Source organism: Oryx dammah, unplaced genomic scaffold, assembly GCF_014754425.2.
Source record: "Oryx dammah isolate SB20612 unplaced genomic scaffold, SCBI_Odam_1.1 HiC_scaffold_20, whole genome shotgun sequence".
NCBI classification, from domain to species: Eukaryota; Metazoa; Chordata; class Mammalia; order Artiodactyla; family Bovidae; genus Oryx; species Oryx dammah.
The window spans coordinates 69,343,112-69,368,655 of record NW_024070204.1 but is presented as its reverse complement, the minus strand read 5'-3'; the positions used below and the strand labels follow the sequence as shown (position 1 = coordinate 69,368,655).

Below are 25,544 nucleotides of genomic sequence, written 5' to 3'. Positions count from 1 at the left end.
ACAGTAATAGGGGCTTAACAACCATGCTCAGGGACCATCAGGGATGGGTGTTTGATTATTTCTATATATGGGATAAGCTTCTTCCAGATTTTCTTCTCTTCAGCTTACATCCTTCCACTTTCTGTGCCTCCCTGGTCTCCTCTATAGGGACATCCTCATGGATGTGTGATTTATATAATGGATGCGTAACACAGGCTGTGTTTTCCTAAGCAAAGCTCCATGACTGATTAACTGTGAGATCATGGCAAAGTCATTTCTCATATTCAAGCCAAAGTTTCCTCAACTGAAGAAAAGCATGGTACTACTCATGGGATCCCAGTGATGTATAAACAATAGAATGCATATACAACACTCAGTTCAGAGATAGATACCAACAAACATCAAATGATATTCAGCTAGTCATTCAACAAACATTTATTGAGTATCTCCCATGCACCAGGCCCTCGGTTAGGTACCAGAAGTGGAGTATTAAACAGACAGACAGACAGGCATTATCCCTGGCCTCTTCACACTGGTAACTAGAGACTCTGTGTCCTTAGTAAATGCTAGCCAGTATCAAGAGCTATTCAGTTCAGTTCAGTTCAGTCGCTCACTCGACTCTTTGCTACCCCATGAATCGCAGCATGCCAGGCCTCCCTGTCCATCACCAACTCCCGGAGTCTACCCAAATCCATGTCCATTAGAGATCTTCTAACCAAAGCTCAGAATTTTGCCAGATCAGTGAAGAGAAGTATCCACAGACACATGCTAAAGCTCCGATTTCCAGGATGGACTGCCCAGGATGCACCCCTGTTGCTCCTGAAGCTGGGGTGGGCTTCTGTCGCCACTCCCCACAGCTCCCTCTCCCCAGCTGCACTTTAAGGAGATGGGTTCAGAGGCTGGGAAAGCATTGTCTCTGGCAACCTCTTGGTGCTTTAAGGAAGGAATCCAAAACAATTAATTGCAAACCCTGATTCTCACCCTCTCTTGTATTAATTCACATACAGAGAACATCCACATTCATAGTTCTCCTGACTCCTGAAATAACCCTGCCTCTTTCCACAAGGCAGAAAATTACCTTCATTCTAGCACATGGGATAGAGCCAAAGAAAGTAGGCACCTTCTGCTCATTCTAGGAATTTCCTCAGCTTTTAGAGATAGGAAATTCCATCCACCCATCATCTTACCATCCATCATCCATCCATCTGGGCATCAAACCATTCCTCTACCCATCCAGTCAACCAGCCATCTAACCATCCATTTATTCAACCATCCATTCACGCATACAGTCACCTATTCATTCATCTAGCCAGCCATCCAGTCATCTACCCATTTCTTCCATCTGTCCATGCATTCAACCATCCATCCTGTTTTAGGCCTGACACTGCTCAGTTATAGGGGCACAACAATGAAATAGAGAGATGTGGATGCAGCTTCCCAGTGTATGATACAGGTGATTAAACTAACGATCGCTTTAAAAACTGTCTTGTATATATCTCAACAACCCCTACTCTCCAGCTCTTCATCCATATATCTCTACCAAATTATATGAACATACAAACCAGCTTCCTTCTTCTCCTTATATGTGACATTTCTCTGACTTCTTAATTCAAGCAAGAAACAGCCAAGACAAAGCACCCGAGTGTGTCAAGACTCAGAGCAGTGTCCTGATACTGAGTAGGAAAAAACAATGCTCTGGGTATGTTCAAATGTGTATAGAACTGGCAGGCCTAGAGACAGGAGAGCCAGGAGACAGAATGTTAAGTCTATCTCAGCTCACAAGGTAAAGCACGGCACACCGGAGAGCTCAGAGAAAGGGCTGTTGCGTGGAATTCACCTGGGTTTGAACGGAGGCACTGCCACTTACTGGCGAGGTGACCTTGGGCAAATTGCTTTTCTTTCTAAGACCCGAATGAAAATAGAGGTTCTGAAGCGACCTTACCAGGTAGATGTACAGAGGGGGACAATAACAGGAGGAGTGTCCTCGTGTAGAATGGGGTCTCTGCCCACTCCACCAAGTCTTTTGTCTTCCTGCCTCAGGGACTGAATGCCTCACCTCCTCACTCGTGCCTTTGGTCCTTCAGTAATTGTATACCTTGTCAGAAACATCAGTCTTCACCCGCTCCCCTCTACCCCGCCATGTACATTCAGGGAAGAATACACTCTTTATATTTCTATGGAAACACTACAGGGTTCCATTATAATCACTGGGACTTAGGGCGCTCCATAGATGCCCGCACTAGTCATGACAATTTAAAGGAGATTGAAAGTGACTTTCTTTTCAAGGCCAGGCAAATAACAGATTATAGAGAACCCTGTGTCCTTTGGAAAGAAATTGATTAATGTTTTTTAGGCCAAAGTAATTTATTAACATAAAGGAAAATTGTCACTTTTCTTCTTACCCATCCTTTTGACAAACTACTGTTTAGTTTAGAAGGGAGGAGAAGGAATATATTTTATTTTGGTCACAGCTGCCTTATAAATGGGCAGGGGCAGTACCCTCTCTCATCTGTCTTTCATTTTGAGGCTGGATAGAGAAGAGGAGATCCCCCTCAACTTCCTACTTGGCTAACCCACACCATATTCAACAACCTCTTCAAAGAGGGATTAAAATGCCAGCTTGAGAGAATTCAAGCAAACTTTTAGCAGAGGGTTGTTTGCAGATTCTAGGGAATGACTGCCTGCCTTGGGTTTGATATCAAGATAGAATACCAATGACTTTTCCAACCATCCCCCCTTCTCTCCCTACCTTCCCACCCTTATATCTTCTCCATCCACAGGAAGTGCTGGGTGCTTAGTTTGCAGAGAACTCTGACTCACACTGGTCGGGGGCGAGGCGTGGGTAGCAGATAGTGGTCGAGAAATTGTTACAATACAGGACTCAGGCCCAGAACCATTGCGATAGTTTGGAGCTTTCAAAGTCTGTAAGGTTAGTTCTCTGAAGATGCATGGAATGCCTGACTCCTGTTCAGGGCTACCCAGTTCACTGTCTGGGGAGTCTTAGAGCCATTCCCATACAAGAGGTCTGTGCATGGTGCCACTCTGCATTTAGAAAGTGAGATGTGTGTAAACCAAGAATGCAAGCAAGCTTGACGTTTTCCCTCTTGAGGGCACCTCACTAATCTAGCTGACAGATCAATGCTTCAGCCATCATGCTAGGTGGAAAGCTGGAGAATGTTTTTCTAGGTAATTGGAAGTAGCAAGAGGCCTAAGTCATGGCTTGTCTGGAAGAAGAACTAGTGAGAAGCAAAGAGTAGATAAATGTGTAAATGCATAAAGCAAACAAGATTCAGATTCTGGATATAGCATCTTGGCTGGCCAAAGGAAGTTGAGTGAGACACAAGAAGAAAAAAGTTGAGATAGAAATAAATAGAAACCTCTTACTTTTATATAGCCCACATTTTCATTTTATCTTCATGATAGCTCAGGAATCTAGGAATGTTGTTTTCCCTGTGTGAGTTGGTGAAGGGAGTCACACCATGAGTTACGATCAGAATCTCAGCTTTCTTTCCTGACCCCTAGTCCTCCTTCCTAAAAAGGGATCAGGTGTTTTAGCCCATGGCCTAGCTGTTACCAGGGTCTACTCTGAGAAGAAAATGATGTAACGAGAGAGTATAACTAGAAAACCCCAATCACAGAAAGCTAATCAAACTGACCACAGCCTGTCTAACTTAATGAAACTATGAGCCATGCCCTCTGGGGCCACCCAACACAGACGGGTCATGGTGGAGAGTTCTGACAAAACGTGGTCCACTGGAGAAGGGAATGGCAGACCACTTCAGAATTCTTGCCTTGAGAACCCCATGAACATTATGAAAAGGCAAAAAGATAGGACACTGAAAGATGAGCTCCCCAGGGCAGTAGGTGTTCAATATGCTACTGGAGATCAGTGGGGAAATAACTCCAGAAAGACTGAAGAGACGGAGCCAAAGCGAAAACAGCACCCAGTTGTGGATGTGACTGGTGATGGAAGGAAAGTCTGATGCTTAAAGAGCAATACTGCATAGGAACCTGGAATGTTAGGTCCATGAATGAAGGTAAATTGGAAGTCAAACAGGAGATGGCAAGAGCGAACATTGACATTTTAAGAATCAGTAAACTACAATGGACTGGAATGGGTGAATTTAACTCATATGACCATTGTATCTACTACTATGGGCAAGAATCCCTTAGAAGAAATGGAGTAGCCATCATAGTCAACAAAAATTCCAAAATTCAGTACTTGGGTAAATCTCAAAAATGATAGAATGATCTCTGCTCATTTCCAAGGCAAACCATTCAATATCACAGTAATCCAAGTCTATGCCCCAACCAGTAATGCTGAAGAAGCTGAAGTTGAACAGTTCTATGAAGACCTACAAGACTTTCTAGAACTAACACCCCAAAAGATGTCCTTTTCATCATAAGGGACTGGAATGCAAAAGTAGGAAGTCAAGAGATACCTGGAGTAAAGGCAAATTTGGCTTTGGAGTACAAAATGAAGCAAGGCAAAGGCTAACAGAGTTTTGCCCAAAGAATGCACTGGTCATAGCAAACACCCTCTTCCAACAACACAAGAGAAGACTCTACACATGGACATCACCAGATGGTCAATACTGAAATCACATTGATTACATTCATTGCTGCCACAGATGGAGAAGCTCTATACAGTCAGCAAAAACAAGACCGGCAACAGACTATGGCTCAGATCATGAACTCCTTATTGCCAAATTCAGACTTAAATTGAAGAAAGGGAAAACCACTAGACCATTCAGGTATGACCTAAATCAAATCCCTTATGATTATACAGTGGAAGTGACAAATAGATTCAAGGGACTAGATCTGATAGACAGAGTGCCTGAAGAACTATGGATGGAGGTTTGTGACATTGTACAGGAGACAGTGATCAAGACCATCTCCAAGAAAATGCAAAAATACAAAATGGTTGTCTGGGGAGAGAAAAGAAGACAAGCTCAAGGCAAAGGAGAAAAGGAAAGATATAAGCATCTGAATGCAGAGTTCCAAAGAATAGCAAGGAAAGATAAGAAAGCCTCCCTCAGTAATCAGTGCAAAGAAATAGAGGAAAACAATAGAATGGAAAAGACTAGAGAAGAAGGAAATGGCAACCCACTCCAGCGTTCTTGCCTGGAGAATCCCAGGGATGGGGGAGCCTGGTAGGCTGCCGTCTATGGGGTCGCACAGAGTCGGGCATGACTGAAGCAACTTAGCAGAGACCTCTTTAAGAAAATTAGAGATACCAAGGGAACATTTCATACAAAAATGGACACATAAAGGACAGAAACGGTATGGACCTAACAGAAGCAGAAGATATTAAGAAGAGGTGGCAAGAACACACAGAAGAACTATACAAAAAAGATTTTCATGACCCAGATAATCACGATGGTGTGATCACTCACCTAGAGTCAGACATCCTAGAATGCAAGGTCACATGGGCCTTAGGAAGCATCACTGTGAACAAGGCTAGTGGAGGCAATGGAATTCCAGTTGAGATATTTCAAATCCTAAAAGATGATGCTGTGAAAGTGCTACACTCAGTATGCCAGCAAATTTGGAAAACTCAGCAGTGCCCACAGGACTGAAAAAGGTCAGTTTTCATTCCAGTTCCAAAGAAGGGCAATGACAAAGAATGTTCAAACTACCGCACAATTGCACTCATCTCACACACTAGTAAAGTAATGCTCAAAATTCTCCAAGCCAGGCTCAGCAGTACGTGAATCGTGAACTTCCAGATGTTCAAGCTGGTTTTAGAAAAGGCAGAGGAACCAGAGATCAAATTGCCAACATCTCTTGGATCATAGAAAAAGCAAGAGAATTACAGAAAAACATCTACTTCACCTTTATTGATTATGCCAAGCCTTTGACTCTAGATTACAACAAACTGTGGAAAATTCTTCAAGAGATGGGAATTCCAAACCACCTTACTGTGGTTTGCAATTTCCTGAGAAATCTGTATGCAGGTCAAGAAGCAACAGTTAGAACCGGACATAGAACAACAGACTGGTTCCAAATTGGGAAAGGAGTATGTCAAGGCTGTATATTGTCACCCTGCTTATTTAGCTCATATGCAGAGTACATCATGTGAAATGCTGGATGAAGCACAAGCTAGAATCAAGATTGCCAGGAGAAATATCAATAACATCAGATATGCAGATCATACCATCCTTATGGCAGAAAGCGAAGGGGAACTAAAGAGCCTCTTGATGAAGGTGAAAGAGGAGAGTGAAAAAGCTGGCTTAAAACTCAACGTTCAAAAAATAAAGACCATGGCATCTGGTCCCATCACTTCATGGCAAATAAATGGGGAAACAATGGAAACAGTGAGAGACTTCGTTTTTGGGGCTCCAAAATCACTGCAGATGGTGACTGCAGCCATGAAATTAAAAGACACTTGCTCCTTGGAAGAAAAGCTATGACCAAACTAGACAGCATATTAAAAAGCAGAGACATTACTTTACCAACAAAGGCCCGTCTAGTCAAAGCTATGGTTTTTCCAGTAGTCATGTATGGATGTGAGAGTTGTACTGTAAAGAAAGCTGAGTGCTGAAGAATTGATGCTTTTGAACTGTGGTGTTGGAGAAGACTCTTGAGAGCCCCTTGGACTGCAAGGAGATCCAACCAGTCCATCCTAAAGGAAATCAGTCCTGAATATCTTTTGGAAGGACTGATGCTGAAGCTGAAATTCCAATACTTTGGCCACCTGATGTGAAGAACTGACTAATTGGAAAAGACCCTGATGCTGGGAAAGATTAAAGGCAGGAGGAGAAGAGGACAAGAGAGGATGAGATGGTTGGATGGTATCACCAACTCAATGGACATGAGTTTGAGTAGGCTCTGGGAGTTGGTGATGGACAGGGAAGCCTGGTGTGTACAGTCTATGGGGTCTCAAGGAGTCGGACACAGCTGAGCAACTGAACTGAACCTGGGTCGTGTTAGGTGAGGACACATGGTAATTTAAGTGAAGGAGAGGTTGGAGAAAAAGGAGAAGAAGGAGGACTATCTTTTATGGAATGAAGTCTATTCCATGCATCATACTACAAATGTAGCAATTCTCATGTCTCATGTGATTCTCACAGACCCGTGAGATAAACATTATCTTCATGTTACAGATGAGGAAACTGAGGCAAGAGGAGGTTAAATATTCTGCCAATGGCACATACTAGTAAGTGACAGAGCAAGGATTCGAGCCCAGACTATCTGGCTCCAAAGCTTGCACACTAAGATACACAGCACTGATAGTAGTATTCAGGGTGTATGAGATCCTGGTTACTAGAGGGGTGTGGGACGGAATGGTGACCCCGGCCCAGTGCACCTAAATGACCTCACGTCTCCCTGTGGAACAAGACTCAATGTGGGCTGGGCCACTGGAGGACCCTTCATGACCCAGGTGACCAGCCCACCCTGCCATAGTATTTCCCGATTGCAGGGATGTCCTGACAGGGAGGCTGTGTACTCGGAGAAGACAGACACCCCAGGGAGGCTGCGTACTCAAGGTAGTGTCTGGGCTCTGCAGTGCTGGGTCTGATTGTAGGCTGCTGAGTTCTGCAGTGGCCCTTTGCTCATCCTTCTCAGCAGGTGGGTCTTGCTCCTTTATCAAGAGACATGGAGAAGGAAATGGCAACCCACTCCAGTGTTCTTGCCTGGAGAATCCCAGGGACGGCGGAGCCTGGTGGGCTGCCGTCTATGGGGTCGCACAGAGTCGGACATGACTGAAGCGACTTAGCAGCATGGTGACGAACCATAAGTCCAGACGCTGTAAGCAAGTTGGCTGAGAAACTAATGATCCGTGGTGTCTCCCTGAAGACAAAACCACTTGCCAGTCTCTCTCTACCTCTTCATCTCTGTTGGAGTGTTCCTGTGGCCCCTCTCACCACAGAACCCAGGTGCACCACAGATTTATTGACCTCCTGCAACTTTCTTTTTAAAAGAATTAGCTGTAAGAATCAATGGGTTCAGAGAGGGTGGTTGGGTTTCAGTCCACTTGGATAAATCATAGCACTTTGGAAAGTGTCTCTGTGGATGAATCACAGTCCAGGAAAGTAGAAACTTTAGTTAGCTTTTTTTTTTTTTAATTTTCCCCAGCCTGGAAGGAATATTGTTTCTAAAACTTCCTGCTAATGACCAGTGTGCTCATTATTTATAGGATACAATTTTAAGCTTCACAGATCACAGCCATTTCAAGCCAGCAAGCACGCCCCTTCTCCTTGGGCATCTGTACTGACAAGTCCCTGGAGAATTGCAGGTTCTCTTCTTGGTGCATAAATAAGCAGGGCCACACTGCAGAAATTTCCCTGCTGATCACCATCTGTGGGAGAGGTCTGCACTCTGGGTGCTGTGGCTCCATGTTGAGAATGTCTTCACATTAAGTCCTCAGAAAGAGAAGGCCATCTCAGAGAACTGTAATACAAATATTCACTGATGGTGCAAGGTCAGAAGGTAAGAGGGGACAGGATAGGAATGCCTTCTGAAAAAGGGACTGGTTTAAGCCCTAGCTCTGGTGGATCCTGGACAAATCACATGGCCTGCCCAAGTCTCCATTTCCTTATCCATAAAATGGGAATAATAACCAGACCCATATTTAAGGGTTCTTGGGAGTCTGAAAAGTGATGATACATGTACACTGTTTAGTAAAATGCCTGGCACAGTGCCTGAATCAACAAATAGTAATGATTGTAGCATTAACTTGACAGAGAAATAAAGATTGGGTCATTCTGTGGTCAACTGTGGCCTACACGCCAGCAGCCATCCATTTGTTATTCCTGTGAAATTCTCAGCATGCTTGATGTTATATTTATGGCATGTTTCAGCTTGTTTAGCTATTAATGCATTAAAATAGCTTTCATTTTTATTGCAGATAAATTGCTGATGCTATAAATCCTCTTCTTTCCCCTTCTATTCGAGGGAAAAGAAGAAAGGGGTAAAACATACCAAGAGAAATGGGAGCTAATGGCAAATCTCTGGGAGACCAAGCTGTCAAGGCTCAGAGAAGTTTCCACAACATTCCTCAAACTTTATGCCTGTTTTCAAAAGAGACAGCTTGAGCTGTGTTTGGTGGCAGTTGTTTGAAGGGTGCTGTAAAGTGTTGCCATTAACATTCATGTTCCTGCATTTGAATTGAACACTGATCAGTCCATACTGCAATGACACGACAGCAGCAAAGGCATCTGTGATTACTAGAAGGAACACACATTACTATGCTGTGTGCTTTGTAATTGCTTTTCACTGCAGACTTCACTGCTGGCCAGACAGAGGACTGTGGCTGGAAGACAAGGCTCTCACAGTTCCCCTGGCTTCATGCTGGGAGAGCATCTTAAACAAATTCACAGACCTAGGTATATTGCATTTCTAGAGAAATGCCGTTTTCTCCGGTTAGGTGATAGCTTTAAGTGGCAGGCAAGGCCAAGGCCCAGTGGCCAAACTACTTAACCATCAAAAGAAACTCAAGAAGGTTCTCTGCACCTCTGACTGCACAACCCCAGGTGACTCATGTAGCCCTCCAGAGCCTCTTTCCTTAGTTGGATGAAGGTTTGGCTGGCCTTTCTCCTACAGGGCACACAGCCGTATGGCTTTGCCCTGTGTTCTAGAGAGACTCCTTATGAATGTCAAAGCAGTGAGGGGCGCAAGAACTGGGATGCTGGTCGCCAGGGACAAAGGGAGGTGCTGGTGGCAAATCTCCTTTTGTATCTCCCTAACTTCTTCTGCCTAGCTTGGAGGATCATAGCAGTGGAGGAATCAGTAATGATAACAACAACAACAAAAAAAGGCAGCCTATGGTCTATAGAGTTTGAGGAAATGAGAGGATGCTTCACGCACATGCCCTGGGTCAGGAGCCTGCATGACTACCCCTCCCTGAAGTGGGGTGCGTGGCGCGGGATGGCACTCTGCACGCCCAGCCTGGCAGGCGTTTGTAATTGCTCCTCCAGGACACCCCAGAGGGCAGTTCCTAGCATCCAGGCTCCTGGCCTGGGAGCAGAATTGGGCTCTAATTGGTCTGCACCTTAATTGGAGGAGGAAAGTAATCAGGGATTACCATTCTGTTCCTGCTCTCAGATGAGGTCTGAGGAGCTAGAAGGTGTGGGAGGAAGGAGAGACTACAAATGAACCCCCTAAATAATGCAAGATGAGAGCCTGGCCCCAACGTGGACCGGCAGAAGCTTGTTTTCTCTTCTCACTGCAAATAGGAGGCATCATAAGACACGCTTACTCTGTGGACAAGCCCCTCTCCTTCCCCTTTTCCTCCAGCCTCACCTGCGCCCTTTAGTTAAGTCTGTCCATGACCACTGACCCTGTAACTGAGGCCAAGCAGAAAGGTAAAGGATCTCTCCAGTGATGCATTTAAAACAAAAGCTAGTTTCTGGGCTTTCTATGTCACAAACGTTTCTAGTAAATCGACTGCCACCACCTCCTTTCAAGACTCTGACTTTACCTAGCTGAATGTTTCTCGAACTTCTTCAGGATCAGACTTTCCCAGGAGGCTGGCTGTACCTACAGATCCCCATCCTCCTCTGAGCCAGCAGGATTGGGGCTTGAAGGCCAGCAACAAGTATCCACAGGTACTTGAGACTGCTGCAGATGGCCTGCTATCCTCTTTGAGAACACCATTTGTGTCTTGTATCATAAACACAAACCCTAACTATGCCCTTGGCCGAGGAGAACTCAGCCATACAACATTCCACTGAGCCCTGATAACTCTCAAGCAGGCCTGGCCTCTGAAGGCAGTATGCCATGGAATCTGACCAACAGGCAGAGAGGACTAAGTTCCAATCTTGATATTGCCATTTGTTAGTTTCAGAATAATTGTTGAAGTGCCTCTCTCACTCTCAGTCTCCATTGTCTTAACATGAATAACGTGCAAGTCCCTGAACCTCAGTTACCTCACCTGTAAAATGGGAGTATTTTTATCTGTCTCATCTGGTGGTTGGGATCAGATATGAAAACAAAAGCATTTACAATGACCAGTAATTGGTGCATGTGTGCATGCTAAGTCACTTCAGTCATGTCTGACATTTTGCAACACTATGGACTGTAGCCCACCAGGCTCCTCTGTCCTTGGGACTCTCCAGGCTAGAATACTGGAGTGGGTTGCCATGCCCTCCTCTGGGAAATCTTCCTGACCCAGGGATCAAACCCACATCTCTTATGTCTTCTGCTTTGGTAGGCAGATTCTTTACCACTAGTGGCACTGGCAAGCCCCAGTAATTGGCAGCTCTCATTTCTTTTCCCTCATTTTCATCCCAGCAGATCCTTGTCTTCCCTTAGCTGTCAGAGTTGTAAAAATCATCAAAGTCAAATAAACCAGTCTCCAATTAGATGTGAGTAGTTTATGAATTAGGAGGATTTAATTCAGGTGCATTAGTTTCCTACTGCTGCTGAAATGATTTACCACAAGTTTAGTGGGTTTCAGTTCGGTTCAGTCACTCAGGCGTGTCTGACTCTTTGCGACCCCATGAATCGCAGCACGCCAGGCCTCCCTGTCCATCACCACCTCCCGGAGTTCACTCAGACTCATGTGCATCGACTCGGTGGGGCCATCCAGCCATCTCATCCTCGGTCGTCCCCTTCTCCTCCTGCCCCAAATCCCTCCCAGCATCAGGGTCTTATCCAATGAGTCAACTCTTCACATGAGGTGGCCAAAGTATTAAAAAAACACAAATTTTACTCTTAGAGAGCCAGAGGTCAGAAGTCCTCCAGAACTGTAAACGAAGTTGTCACCAGAACTGTGTTCCTTCTGGCATTTCCAGGAGAGAAGATGTCCCTTGCCTTTCCCAGCCTGTGGAGGCTGCCTGCCTTCTTTAACTTGTGACCACGTCACTCTTACCTCTGCTTCTGTTGTCTTATCTCCTTCTCTGACTCTGCCTCTCCTGCCCTCATCTCTCCCTTGTAAGGGTCCATATGATTACATCAGGCTCACCTGGACCCTCCAGGCTACTCATCCTGTCCTCTAAGATCCTTAATCACACCTGCACTGTCCCTTTTACCAGGTGAGGGGATGTATTCACAGGGTCCAGGAATTAGAATGTGGACATCTCATGTGGACATCATTCTATCTACTACACTGGGTTTTGATGTTTTACTAAGAGAACCTGCAGACCTAGTGCCTTAGTTCCCTCTTCCGAAGAGATCACTGGTGTGGTTCAGACACTGTACAAGGGAGACGGGATGGCCTGGATGGAGTGTTCAGTTTTCCACAAATCAGACTTTGCTTTCCTACCATAGTCGGTACAGAAGTACTGGGCAAGAGTGTTGGAAGTCCGTGATCAACAAGGATCTCAGTGTCTTGGGAATTGCAGCAAGTTCTCTGAGTCATCACTGGAAGACTTGATTAGGCTCCATCTTGTAGTGTTCCAGGTATTTGAAAATTGGAAATCCATGTACCACATTCAGTCATTGTTTGATTCAGTTCCAAGAGATCTACTGAAGGCCTGCTGCACAGAAGCCTTCCTTCCCTAATAAAATTATTTGATTAATTAAGACCTTCTGTTTCCCCACCCAAGGGTAAGGACACACAAAAGTTGTCATGCTGATTTGACTTTGGTTGTTGTTTAGTCACTCAGTCGTGTCCAACTCTTTGTGACCCCATGGACAGTGGCCCTCCAAGCTGTCCATGGGATTCTCCAGGCAAGAATACTGGGGTGGGTTGCCATGCCCCACCTGCAGGGGACCTTCTGACCCAGGGATTGAACCTGAGGCTCTCACATCTCCCGCACTGGCAGGCAGGTTCTTTACCACTAGCGCCTTCTGGGAAGCCCACCTTGACTTCAGGACCACCTAAACAGCTGTCTCAGGCCTGCCACTGCTTTTCACCCTCCACCCCACCCCAGTCAGTATAGCTATTCCCTTCTTTGAGGGTTCTACTGATCACTAACTATGTATTAGACACTGGCCATGACTTTGAGATACTGGTCTTCTGCTGAAGGAAAGAAACTCATAAACACTGTGTTGCAGTGTTGTAAGAGAAATGGTATAGCAGAGGAATGTGCTTGCCAAGGGGCTCCTTCTTGGGAAGGAGTGGAATGTATATGGTGAACTTGATAATTTGAGGTACATTTGAGATATCAAGATGGAAAGATTCGTAGGTAGTTTATTCATATATATATGTATGTATACATATATATATATAAAGAGAGAACACTCATAAAAGAGAAGATAGAGGAAGGTGATGTCACTGATCCTAAAATCCATGAGTGCTGCTGATTCCATGGACAGAGGCTAAGGATGAGAAGAGGAGACAGCCTGTCCAGGAAGACCCCTGAACAAACAAGAGCTCTTCTGTCACCTTCTCCTCTCTAGCACCTTTCACATCTTAGGTGGCCAGTCTCTCCCTTCTTCCATTCAGAATGGTTTAGTTTGCTGCCTGCTCTTTATTTCCATTTCCTAAGAAACACACCTGGATGATAGGAGAAATTTTTTCTTTCTGAGCAAAACTTCCAATTCTTTTCCCTTAAAACATTTGAGGCATTTTAACTTAAACCAGGTAGACATTTTCCTGGGAGCTAGATCCATAAAATAAATGCATGATCGGTGTAGTCAAAGACCTCCAAAGAGGCTCCGTGATTATTTTTTGAGTGACTGTGAAGATGAAGTGCAGGGAGATATGGCTGGAGGAGAAAAAACTGGGCTGAGAGCAGGAGGAGGGATGTGGTTTGGACAGAGCTCATGACTTTGAGAAGAGGAAAGGAAGAGGATTCCTTAGGGCACTGTTTTCCCAATTGTAATCACTATTTATCACCTGCAAGGTTTTGGTGAAACTCCCCACACCACTTGCACAATTATGTACTTAATTTTTTCTCTTTAAATCAATTCACTTTTTATACTAAAAAACATGTATACAAAGCAGGCAATATATCTTTTGAAAATGGAGACCTGCATAACAGTGAATATATAGGAGGATTAGTTTTGAAAGTTAAAAGCTTCCATAAAGAATTAGAAATGATTACATTTTGGTTGGGAACTGTTGCTTGCCCATGGCTATAAACTTGAAACATGCTCACTGTTAGCAACGAACTGTGATAAGTAAGCGTTAGAAAGGTTTTAAAGACATTCTAGCACCAAACTCAGATTTTTCCCTCTAGGTAAATCAGAAGAATTGAAATCAATTTGAAAAGAGAACAACCTTCTCACTAAGTAATTCCATGCTATTTAATTTTGAGTACCACAGGAGGCATTCAGAAACCCTCTCAGTAACTTGTCCTGGAGTAGTGCTAAGGAGAGGCGAGGAGTGTTTGGGAACTAAACAGCCTGGAACCAGCTTGAGTCATAGAGCCAATTCCCGCCCCCTTCCCTTGGGTCCCACAGCAGTCAGAGCTCCAAGGAGTTTCTTCTTCCTGGTGTACGGAAGGTCCTGAGAGGCATGCATGACATCTCTGGACATCCATTTTGGTGCTCTTCTCCTTGGGAAGGGAGGATCTACCACAGTGCACCTTAGAAAGAGGAAAGCCAATGAGGCTTTGAGGAGCAGTGGGCAGCAGACGCCTTTTGAAGCTGGGAGAATGATTCGGATGGAACCCTTGACCCCACTCGTCTTGATGGAAGCAAGTAGCATAGCCATAGCCTTCAGCTGATGAAGCCACTTAGAAAACCTTATGGATTGCTAACTTAGTTACAACATCTCCAGGGAAGAAGACCCTGCAGGCAGTCCATGGTGCGCCCATGTGCTTTATGCACAGTGACATGCACTGGGCGTCCATCCGTCATCGGGGAGAGAGCCTGCAGCTGCGCAGGGCCTGAGGATGACTGTTTCACATCACTTATTTACTAGTTTGCAAGATCTGACTGTCCAGGACACAACACAGGGTTTGAAGTCATTTGAAATGTTAAAAAAGAAAAAAAAGTGACAGCTCTCATCTTCCCTCTGTTACTATGATGGGCGTGTTGTACTGATCTCTTTGCTTTCATCAGACTAATTGCCTGTTCCTTCACAATGGCTTAGACACAACGATATAGAAACTGTCTGGGAGAGCAGTCTGGCTTTGAATGGTAATGAGGGGTAGATACACGCAGTGGCTGCTCTTCTTGGAAAACTGGAAAGGGATGTGTAGATGAAGGTTTGCCCAACCCATTCCGGGGTGAATTTAGACTGTTTGCTTGGGACATTTGAAGTACGTACTTGAAAAATGTAAATATTCTCATACTGGTTGGAAGGTTATAGTTTAGGCAAATATTACCACTTTTAATTCAGCCCGGAACACCAGAATGTCAGAACTGAAAGGGACCATCAGGACCATCTAATCAAAGGCCTTCACTTTTCAGATAAGGAAACTCAGAGGTCAGAAAGGATTTGCCCAAGGCCAGGGCATGAAACTCACAGAAGATGGGGCAATGATTGTTTGTCCCTTTAGCTTACAGAAGCTAAATAGAAAGTCATTTTGAGATAATAGGAAATATATCATTTGGCAGCTGGGAAAAAGAGACTTTTCAAACTTTAAATGAGAATGGCATTGAAACATGTATAATATCATATATGAAACGAATCGCCAGTCCAGGTTCGATGCATGATACTGGATGCTTGGGGCTGGTGCACTGAGAACCTGGAGGGATGGTACGGGGAGGGAGGAGGGAGGGGGGTTCAGGATGGGGAACATGTGTATACCTGTGGCGGATTCATGTTGATGTGTGGCAAAACCAATACAATATTATAAAATAATTAACCTCCAATTAAAATAAATAAATTTATATTAAAAAAAGAAAATTATTTTTAAAAATATCTGTATATATCTTTTGTTTAGGAGGAAAAGATTTTGTCCTCCCTGAATCTAGACATTTAATGAGTTTTGTCCTCCTGGTGATAGGAAATTTGCTTAAAATAGGGGATTTTAAGAAAAAAGAAGGAACAAAGGTAAGCAATTGATGAGACTCCTTAATTATTCTTTCCAATGCCCAAGCCTTTTCCAGAGCTCCCTTTTAAGAGGAGATATTTCACACTAAGGTAAAGGGCATATTTTTTGTGAGCAATCCTGAGCTCCTGGTATTTGATGAAAATACTTTTAGGTTTAAAGAATTGATGGTTCAGTGAGAAAATGTCCAAGACCTCACCTGAGGTAGGAGCCCCTGACTTCCTGGTGCCCATCCCTTGCTAGGGTGAAATCTCAGGATTCCACTGGAGAGAGGGAGACATTAAAAACAAACAAACAAACACAGGCAACCCAGTCGGGCTTCAGTTTGCTCAGACCCTAGCTGCCTTTCTCATCAAGAGAGAAAAGTAATAGAGAAAATCATACTATATCCTTTTGTCAAACAGAATTAGAAGCCATCACCTGAAATGACTGTTTTTGACCACTTTTCCACTGTGCCACTGAAAGTAGACCACCAGCTAAATGGGCATTGATCGATCCAGTAATAACAGGAATAAGCACCTAGATTTGTACAGAAGTTGACTATTATAACCTGGAGAAGGCAATGGCACCCCTCTCCAGTATTCCTGCCTGGAAAATCCCATGGACGGAGGAGCCTGGTAGGCTACAGTCCATGGGGTCGCAAAGAGTCGGACACAACTGAGCTTTACTGTTATAAAAGGCATTCACGTGTATTTTCTCATTTATTCCTTATGGCAGCTCTCAAGAGGAATAATTGTCTCCACTCTGCAGATGAGGAAATGGAACCACACATGTTAGCAGATGTAGTTCTGGGGAGTCTGACTCCTACTTTGGGGCTCCTACCCCTGTATGACGTTTCCCTTCTATTTCTTCTAAAAGTTCACTCTAATGCCGCAACCTTACCTCTTGCTGGGAAGGAGCAATGTACTTAGAACTGAATATACAGAGCTTATCACAGTTCTTGACATATTGTAATTGCTTGGCCTGTGGTGGTTACTGTGGAGGGGTAGGCTGTGCAGTACAACAGTCAGGATCATAAAGAGGGCTTGGTATCAGAAAGATACGGATCTGAGTCCTGAGTCTCTGAATATTTGATTTGAGATCCCCTTCAGCTCTCTGAAAATACTATATGTGAGTGGGGCCAAATGACTAAACTTCCCTGAGGACATGAACACCTACTTTAAGAGGTGTACTGTGAAATGAGATACAAAGGGGCATGCAGAGCTTAGCAAGGTGCCTGTGCTTCGTATTCAGGAAGGGGGAGGGTGATGATCTCAAAAGGATTTGCTCATACACCTTACTGTGAGGAAACAAAACAATGCCCCCTTTGAAACCAGATGTTAACATTTCGTAGTCAAACAACCTTGTTTTCTTTTTTTGTCTTATGTATCCAAAGACCTTCTGTCTTTGCCCCCTCTCCTGACTTTTGCATCTAAGAGAGATTTCAGGAGTGTTCCGTGGACCCAGCAACTTCTGTGCTCTACAGAGCGGGTCTCAGTTGTGCCAGGTACCTGTATATGATGCATGCCGTGTTCTGGCAGGTGCTGCAGTTGTTGAGATCTTGGCCAGTTCGATAAAAGTTGCGCCTGCAAAATAGAGCATTTGCTAGATAAATCTATGGGCGAACGCCCCCTGGGATGCACACATTCTACAGACTCATTTCCTGCAACACAGCATTGTCCTTCTCATGATTTCCAAAGTCTGAAGGTTCATGATCGTTGCAAACCAAGAAACAAGAAATCCATATTGATAGGATCTCACGTTTCTAGAATGCTTTATAGATGTTTAAACACTTTGAGATCTGGATTTTCTTCATGCTGACAATAATCCTCTGAGATGGGTCAGTTATTCTTACCCCTACATGATAAATGGGGAAACTGAGGGACTTTGCAAATGAGTAGAGGAAGATGATTAAAACTCCTGATCCCTTTAGGTCAGTACATTTCTCCCTGTCTCATCACAGTGCTTCTCTCTTGTAAGGCAGTGTTGGCTCTGATTCATAGCAGCAAAGGCCAGTTAATTAAGTCTTCTTTTTCCTACGCTTTTGTGGATTAGCGTTCACCGTTCCTTTTTCTCAGTCTTTAGGGAGCACTGTTTCAAGGAAGGAGCATCCCACACCTAAACAAATAACTGCCTTCCCGTCCTCAGACAGGTGCTGAGTCACCCAGGAAAGCATTGTGAAGCTTCTCTCTCTTTGTGGAATTATGATCTCATTTCAGTCCCTACTTAGCTGGTCCATGATGGACTGGCTCAAGCCTTCAAAGTGGTCAGTGGAGGGGAAGGTCAACAGTAAGCTCAGTGGCTGCCTCAAGTCCTCTGTGACAAACACACAAATAGCTAAAATACTGTGCAAATATAGTAACTCCCTACAGGGGTAGGGTTGGGGCAGAACCTTCATACTGTCATTCTCCCCTCTCGTTTATTGACTGCACCCACATCTTAATATAAAATAACTTTTGACCCTGTTGCTTCATTGTCCCCTTCTCCAATCTCTTGTCATTTGGAAATAAAAACCAATCATCGTGGAAATCCACCGAAGCCTACAACCCAGTGAAACCCGGTCCAAACAAAGGGAGACCATTGTGTATAATTTGGGGAAACGATAGAATTTCAAACATTTTGGAGACATTTTACTAATGGAAGGCAAGGGTCTCTCTCTGCCCCTATCCTCCCAAATGACTTTACCCTGCCCCCGCTCCCCCAAATCCACCTTACCCTTCTGTGAGAGCTCGAGCTTTCTCCAAGTCTTGAATTACATTCAAAAGGACCTTAATTTTCTCTTGGTTTGAGTGCAGAGACTCCTCCACAGATTGCAGCCTGCCCTGGAGGTCGCAGAGCTCGCCCTGTGCCAGGCGAATTGGGTTAATCCCGGCAGTCACTCTCTGCTGCTTGGTCTCCTTGTTGAGGAGAGAGGAGGGGAGGTGACCACTTCCCGGACAGTTCTGAAGCTCTGGGATGTCTGACTTGATGGGGTTCTTTGCCGTCTGCTCCTGGCACACAGGGGCAGATCCTGACTCACTGTTAGTTTGGAGTGACTGCAGATCCTGGTAATTGTTACTCAATGAAGAACAGTCTGAAGCGCCCCCTGGTTGGGCTGGCTGACTCTGGGAGCCAGGTGGAGGGGAGCTCTGAGTCCGTGGATGTGAGGGAGCACACCTTTCCTTTGACCTAGATGACAGAGGGCCAAGATCTTTGTCATCAGAGTTATCTTTGGGCAAAAGCAATTCGGGTTGCGGGTTCCCTGTGCCAGGCGTGTGATTGGCTCTCCTGGGGGCATTTAAGCAGGAGGGGATACTTTCTGAATCTGGTGGCAGCTCTCTTCTTCCATCACTTGGACGCCTGTCAACCAAAGGGGGTATGGAGTTGCTAATCTCAGCAGATCGGTCTGGGCTCAAAGTGGACTCCCTTCCTGCCCAGGTAGGACTGTGGTAAATATCATCGGGGACCTGAATGGCAGCTGTTACTTTCTCCAAGGCTCTCCATGTCCCGGCTTCAAAGCATAGGCTCACAGGCCCATTGCTTTGCAACTTGGACATTCTAGGGAGAAACGGGTGGGACACCTTGACCCTTCGAGGCCCATCCTCAAGATGCTGAGCCAGCCGTAAGTAGGCAAGTTCAGAGGACACAATGTCCTGCTCAGAGAGATTGCCGTTCACCTGGATGGCACTTTGGGATGCTGTTGGCATTTCTACCAGGGACTTGCTAGCTGTGAGTCTCTTCCTTTTGAAAACCGGGAAATGCTTCCTGAGACTAGGGGACGTTTGGATTGCGATGTTCCGAAAGCCCCCTGCCTTCTGGGACCTGGGAAAGGAGAGCGAGTAGGTGGGGAGGTGATGATGCCTGGAGGCCTGAGTCTTGCCCATTACAGCCAGGTCCTCGGACGTCTGGACATCCACCTCAGCTAGACCAGGTGGAGTCTTACTGGTGCCATCCTCCTTGAATCGGACCTGCTGAGATTTGCTCCTGCGGTGGTGAGGTTGCTTCACCAGCTCCACAGACTCTAGACTGTTACGTTTCAGAAGCACAGGCCTCACTTTCATACTTTGCTGGGCCATTGAGCCTCAGTTGAAAGGATTAGGACCGTACACTTCTCCTGGGCACATTTCCTTAGGTCTTTGGAGCAGCATCTAATGACAGCATCTCAGACACAGAGATCTGCCTCTGAATATGGGCAGCTCTGTTGGCCATTCCCAGCCAGTAGGTTTTACTTAGAGGGGAGAGGGCTCTCCATAAGGCTTCCCCTGCAGTTAAAATATTATTCCATCTCAGTGGTAATTACCACTTAGATAAACAAAGAGTTAGGCTAATTATTAAACCTCTGATCTACCATGAGAGCTGGTGGGCTGTTTATCAGAGGAGGTTGGCTGGCAGTTCTGATCCTGGAAGAAGCTTGCAGTCTTGAACAAAAAGACAACAAAAGTCCCATTTAGAGGAGAGCGCCAGACTCCCAATGTGTGAATTCCAAAAGAAACCTGCCACGTCTGGAACATACGGTTTCCTTTCTGGGAGCGTCAATTCCCAGTGTAAAACTACAGGAACCTTAAACACATCTTCTTTCCATCACATGTAAACAGGTGGAGAAATAAAGGACCCGGGGCTTGGCTTCTTTCCTGGTACATGATGCTCCTAATGGAACATCCCCATTCATGTCAATCAGAGGTTCCTCCTTTGAGGCCATTGTTTTCTTTCATGCTGTCTCCCTTCTCTTCAGTGAGCGAAACTTATCTTCCTAAATAGCCTCACAGAACCCAGTGGGGTGTGACGTGGACATCCAGGGGCCATTCAGAGGGCAGAGTCCCTGTTGTGGCATCTTGGCTAAAGTTCACATGTGGGAAAAGTGAGCCACATTAGCAGCCTCTGGGTATTTGAGCCCAAAACTTTGTTCACTTGGGGTTGGGGTCAGGGACCTGGCGGTCAGCACGCAAGAGAGTCTGAAAAGGAAGAGACAACAGATGCAGCTGAGAACTCAGCTCCTGTGGGCCTGGGTTTCTCTCCAAACTCCAGTCTCCCAGCTGAGGGCTTCTGAGTGGGTGGTCTAGAGTAAGTCAACTTGCTGCCTTTTTGTCTGTTCCCCTAGTGAGCCAGGCACCTGTGGCTGCCAGGCCTTGAAGCAAACTGTCTGTCTGCCTGGATTATCTCCTCCTTTCATTCCCAGGCACTCACCCAGCCAACTCCTATTCATCCATGAAACCCCAGCTTAAATGTCTTTCAAAAGACTCCTCCCTCACACGTACCTCTGGTGCTAGATCATATCAGGACCTCCCTTAGATTCAATATCTTTGTATCACATTCTTTAAAACACAAATTTTATTATCCCTAAATAATCATTTGTCTATGTATTTATTTAATGTTCATCTCCCCCACTACCCTGTAAGCTCCAGGGTGTCAGGAGCTGAAGCCTTTTTTTTTTTTAACCGCTAGATGTTTCTAGCCCTCATCAGGCTCACTGTGAGTGCTTAACGAGTATTTACTCAGAGAGGATGGCTGAATACAGCTGAGAAGAACCTGGGAATGGGGATGGGGATCCTAGGGGATTCTACTAGGCAATCAGATAGTGACTTCCCTCTGCTAGGACTGAAACGCTTGCTAGAGAACAAGATTTTCACCTAGGTTTTTCATTTTTAATTGCTTTCTAGGAGATAAATGTGCATAAAATTCTCCATGGAAAGTGTACCTTGTAATAATAACAGTTACCATTTATTTTTACTGTGCTGTGGGTTTTACTTGCATTTCATTACAACCCTTGTTTATCAAGTACTCACTAATGCACCGGGTGCTGTTCTAAGCACTTTTAAAGCCATAGCTCATTCATTCCCTACCCTACAGAGGTGGATATTCTTATAATCCCCATTTTACAGTTTGAATATGCTGGGGCCCAAGGACACACAGCTTGTGACAGAGCCAAAGTCTGAACTTAAATAGTCTGGCACCAGAGTCTGTGCTCTTAAACTCTGACTCTGCTGCTTTCCCAATACTGCATTATCTCATTAATCCTTAGAACAAAACTATGAGGTTTTATGATCCACTGTGGACTGATGAGGAAACTGAGGCTCAGAGATATTAAGTACCCAGTGGAGGAGCTGAGAGATGAACCCAGGAGTCTGGGTTCTTACCCATAAAGTGATGATTTTGTCCTCTTGGGATCTTCCTGGTATTCAGGGTAGTGATTTGAATACAGAGTTTGAAGACCTGTGCAGGTCTTCGAGATGCAGGGGACTGTGCCCTGGCCTGTCCAGGGCAAGTGAATCTGTTTGCTTCAAGTATGAGGTGAAATGAGGCAAGTGTGAAGCCTTTGTGTGTTGAACAAAGGATTTTAAAAGATTATGAGAGTGATAAAATAGTCCATCCATATTTGGGTGTCTTCGAGGGAATATTCTGTCTGTGGCACTCAGCCTTATCATAAAGATCAAAACCTCTGGCTTCTCTAAGCATGGGTGCTTTGCTCCCAAGATGTTCTCCACTTGCTGCTGGGGGCACCCATTTTGTGGGTGCAGCTTAAGCCTTGATTCTCAGTGTTCTGCTCTTCCCAGGAATTACCAGATGATGCCGATAGCAATTTTGGCTTTCCCAGATCCTAGCTACCTTAAGAGGGCCAGCTAACGTGGTGAGGCTGGTGCAGATGGTGGCAGGTCCTGAAAGAGGAAAGGGTTCATCTAATGCTAACAAATTGTCAACCTGTAATGAGGTTCTAGAATTACTCCTCACATTCTGGGCTCAAATCCTTGTCCCTTCCTGGCTGAAGGATTTGGGACAGTATTTATTCTCTCCTAACCTCATGGTTTTCATCTGTAAAACGGAGATGACATAGAGCATAGACACTGCATTTATGTGGGTCTGATGGGAGAAGTAATGAGCCCGTGCATGCAAAGTCCTCATTACAGAGCTCAGGCCACAGATCACTTAGGCTACGATTTTCTGAAGCTGGTTTTCATAAGAACTAATATCTACTGAACTTTGGCTATGTGCCAGGCATTGTCATAGGTGTCCATTTATTTTTGTCCTTAATAATTTTCATGACAGTCTTAGAGGCAGGCAGTGTCAGTCATTCCTTTTGTAAATGAGGAAACTGAGGCACAGAAGGTTAAGTAATTTGTCCCAAGTCGTTTACCCTGTGAGCCCAAGGACTGACCCTGGAGCGTCAGCTCCTAACCACTGGGATTTCCTGCCTTCTCCAGAACTAGGAAAGGACTAACCTTGTTAGGCTGTTGGGCAGGTCTCAAAGTCCTTTCACATTTTCCTTCTGAAAGTCAGCCACTATTCTGGTTTTCACCTTGCTTTTCCTCTAGGAAATGTATACATCCCTGACATGTTTTATTTTAATCTTTAAAAACAGATTTCTATTTTTAAAGCATTACAGGTTCATTGCAAAAAAAATCAAATAGTGTAGATTAAAAAAAAGGAAGATATCACCTGATATCTCACTATCAGAAAGAGCCACTATGCACCAATGGGTTAGTGCAGTGCGCTCTAGGCACTTTGCTGCGCAACATTTGCAGTCATAGCAGGCACATTGTATACAGGCAGATTTGTAGGAAGCCTTTTTTTTTTTTTCCAGTAAACAACATGGAGAAATTTCCACATTATGGCACATAGATTTGCACCGTCATTTAAGTAGGCTAATAGCACTCTGTTGTCTAGTTATAGCATGATCTATTCAAATAATATACTTTTGTGGATATTTAGGTTGTTTCTAAATATTTGAGATTATTAATAATCCTATAAATAACATTTTTCGCTCTGTGAACTTTGGAGCACTTGTCTAATTATTTTCTTGGAATAAATTTGTGAAAGAAGAGTTCATGGATTAAAGGCATTTTACATTTCATTGATATTACCTCTTTTCTTTCCAGAAAGTTCTACCAATGGGCAGCCCTGCTGTTGGCTGCATGAGAAAGCCTTTTCACCAGAGCTTCTTTGTCACTGTTTGGTCAGTTTCTGATGATGTTTTTCATCATTACTAATAAAATGGGAGAGAAATTGTATATCATTCTCACTATGGTACTTATTCAAGATTGGGCATTTTCTATGTGCTTATTTGTTTTATACTACGTTTTGTACAGGTAAACAATGAAAAACTGAAAGGGACAATGTGAGCAATTAAGCTTTCACAAGAGTGAAAACTCTTGTGTCCTAGACATGGCCTAGGAAGCTTAGCAAATACAAACATTTCCACCTTTAAAAAACTGCATATTTACATTGGAGAAGGAAATGGCAACCACTCCAATATTCTTGCCTGGGAAATCCCATGGACAGAGAGGCCTGGCAGGCTACAGTCCATGGGATTGCACAGAGTTGGACACGGCTAAGCAACTTAGCATCTTTTGCCCACCATGCGCACCATGACCTCTGCACAGACGTGCCCCAAGGAGGAGAGCTGGCTAAAGGGAAAGGCCTTCCATAGCCCTCAGGTCTCAGGCTCCTAGCTCGCCCTTAATTGATAGGGAGTTGCCTGGGCCTTGGCAGTTAGGGCCTACTGGATATCCTGGCCAGGGTCCAGAATTGTTCCCTAAGGTGTCTGGGGGTCATTGCGGATCTTTTCAATGCTTCTTTCTCTCTTCTCTTGATTATTGACTTACTGACACAAACCATATCAGATGTTCCTCATGAAATTGGTGTCAGTAAGTACAGAGACACTTAGCCCTATCTCCGTAGATCTTCAATTTTAGACTTTGTCTGAAATAGACTCCCAGGTCTCTTCTCTGGCATGTATTTAAGCTATACAGTGAAGGCTTAGGTACATAAGTTTCATTCTGATTGATTTTGACTAGAATCTTCTGCTTTCTGACTGTTGATCTGAAATAAGTGATTGGCCTTCATGATACTGCATAGAGTGGTTGTGAGGATTACCTGAGATAATCCATATAAAATGATCAGTTGTTAGCTTTTAACACAGAAACCAACTGGAGACTCTGATCTCATATAAGTAATGTGGGCCCGTGCACTTTCTTGTGGGAAAGTAAACTGTAGGTGAATTTATAAGAGAGAATACACAAGGATGGCATTCCCAGGAATTCTGTCCATCTCTCTGTACCAAGTTTATATTTCATATGTCTCCCTGTGCAGTTATTATCTGATGACATTCAGTCTCCTCAATTAGACTACAAAGGAAAGTGGTCTCAGTCCACTTGAACTCCTACCTCCAGCTTGACAGAGAACAAGTGCTAAGTAAACTTGTCAAAGGCATGAATATAACCCCGTGTCGCTTTCATTTGCCTTAGCTTCTATGGCAGATGATAGTTCTGTAGTTAGCACAGGTGGTGCTAGTGGTAAAAAAACCCACCTGCCAGTGCAGGAGACGTGAGAACCGCGGGTTTGCTCCCTGGGTGGGGAAGATCTCCTGGGAGAGAGCACGGCAACCCACTTCAGTTTTGTTGCTTGGGGAATCCCATGGACAGGGGAGCCTGGAGGGCTACAGTCCATAGCGTTGCACAGAGTCAGACATGGCTGAAGTGACTTAGCATGCACGTGTGGAATAAATGTTTGTGTAACTAATTAAGAGCAAACAAATTAACTTGCTTCCTTTTTCTTTTCAATGATATATTATCAATGATATATTTTCAGTAGTTTTCTGTGATGAATAAACAGTGTCCCTTAGTAGATTATGCTGGCTCTGTTTATGACTCACATTCAATTCTGTTAAACTTTATTGAGAATCTGTTATGATCTTGACACTGTAATAAACACCGTGGAGATTATAAAGAATAATAAGACCTAAGCTCTATCATAGCACTAAGAAGGGACCTGGTAATGCCATGT

General features: G+C 44.5%; 2 protein-coding genes across 2 annotated transcripts in view; one reads left to right on the top strand and one right to left on the bottom strand.

Annotated features, from left to right (window-relative positions):
* The window catches only part of INSYN2B (inhibitory synaptic factor family member 2B), a 28,676-nt gene extending 4,619 nt beyond the window's left edge, over nucleotides 1-24,057 (bottom strand). Inside the window, exons 1-2 of the mRNA XM_040262784.1 lie at nucleotides 18,504-24,057; nucleotides 17,300-17,374 (exon numbers count right to left, since the gene is read on the bottom strand). Coding sequence (XP_040118718.1) covers nucleotides 17,300-17,374; nucleotides 18,504-19,843 — 1,415 coding nt within the window. The 5' untranslated portion in view covers nucleotides 19,844-24,057. The remainder of the gene's footprint in view (nucleotides 1-17,299; nucleotides 17,375-18,503) is intronic.
* DOCK2 (dedicator of cytokinesis 2) overlaps nucleotides 1-25,544 on the top strand; it is a 456,743-nt gene that overhangs the window by 223,029 nt on the left and 208,170 nt on the right. The gene's annotated exons all lie outside the window — the stretch shown is intronic.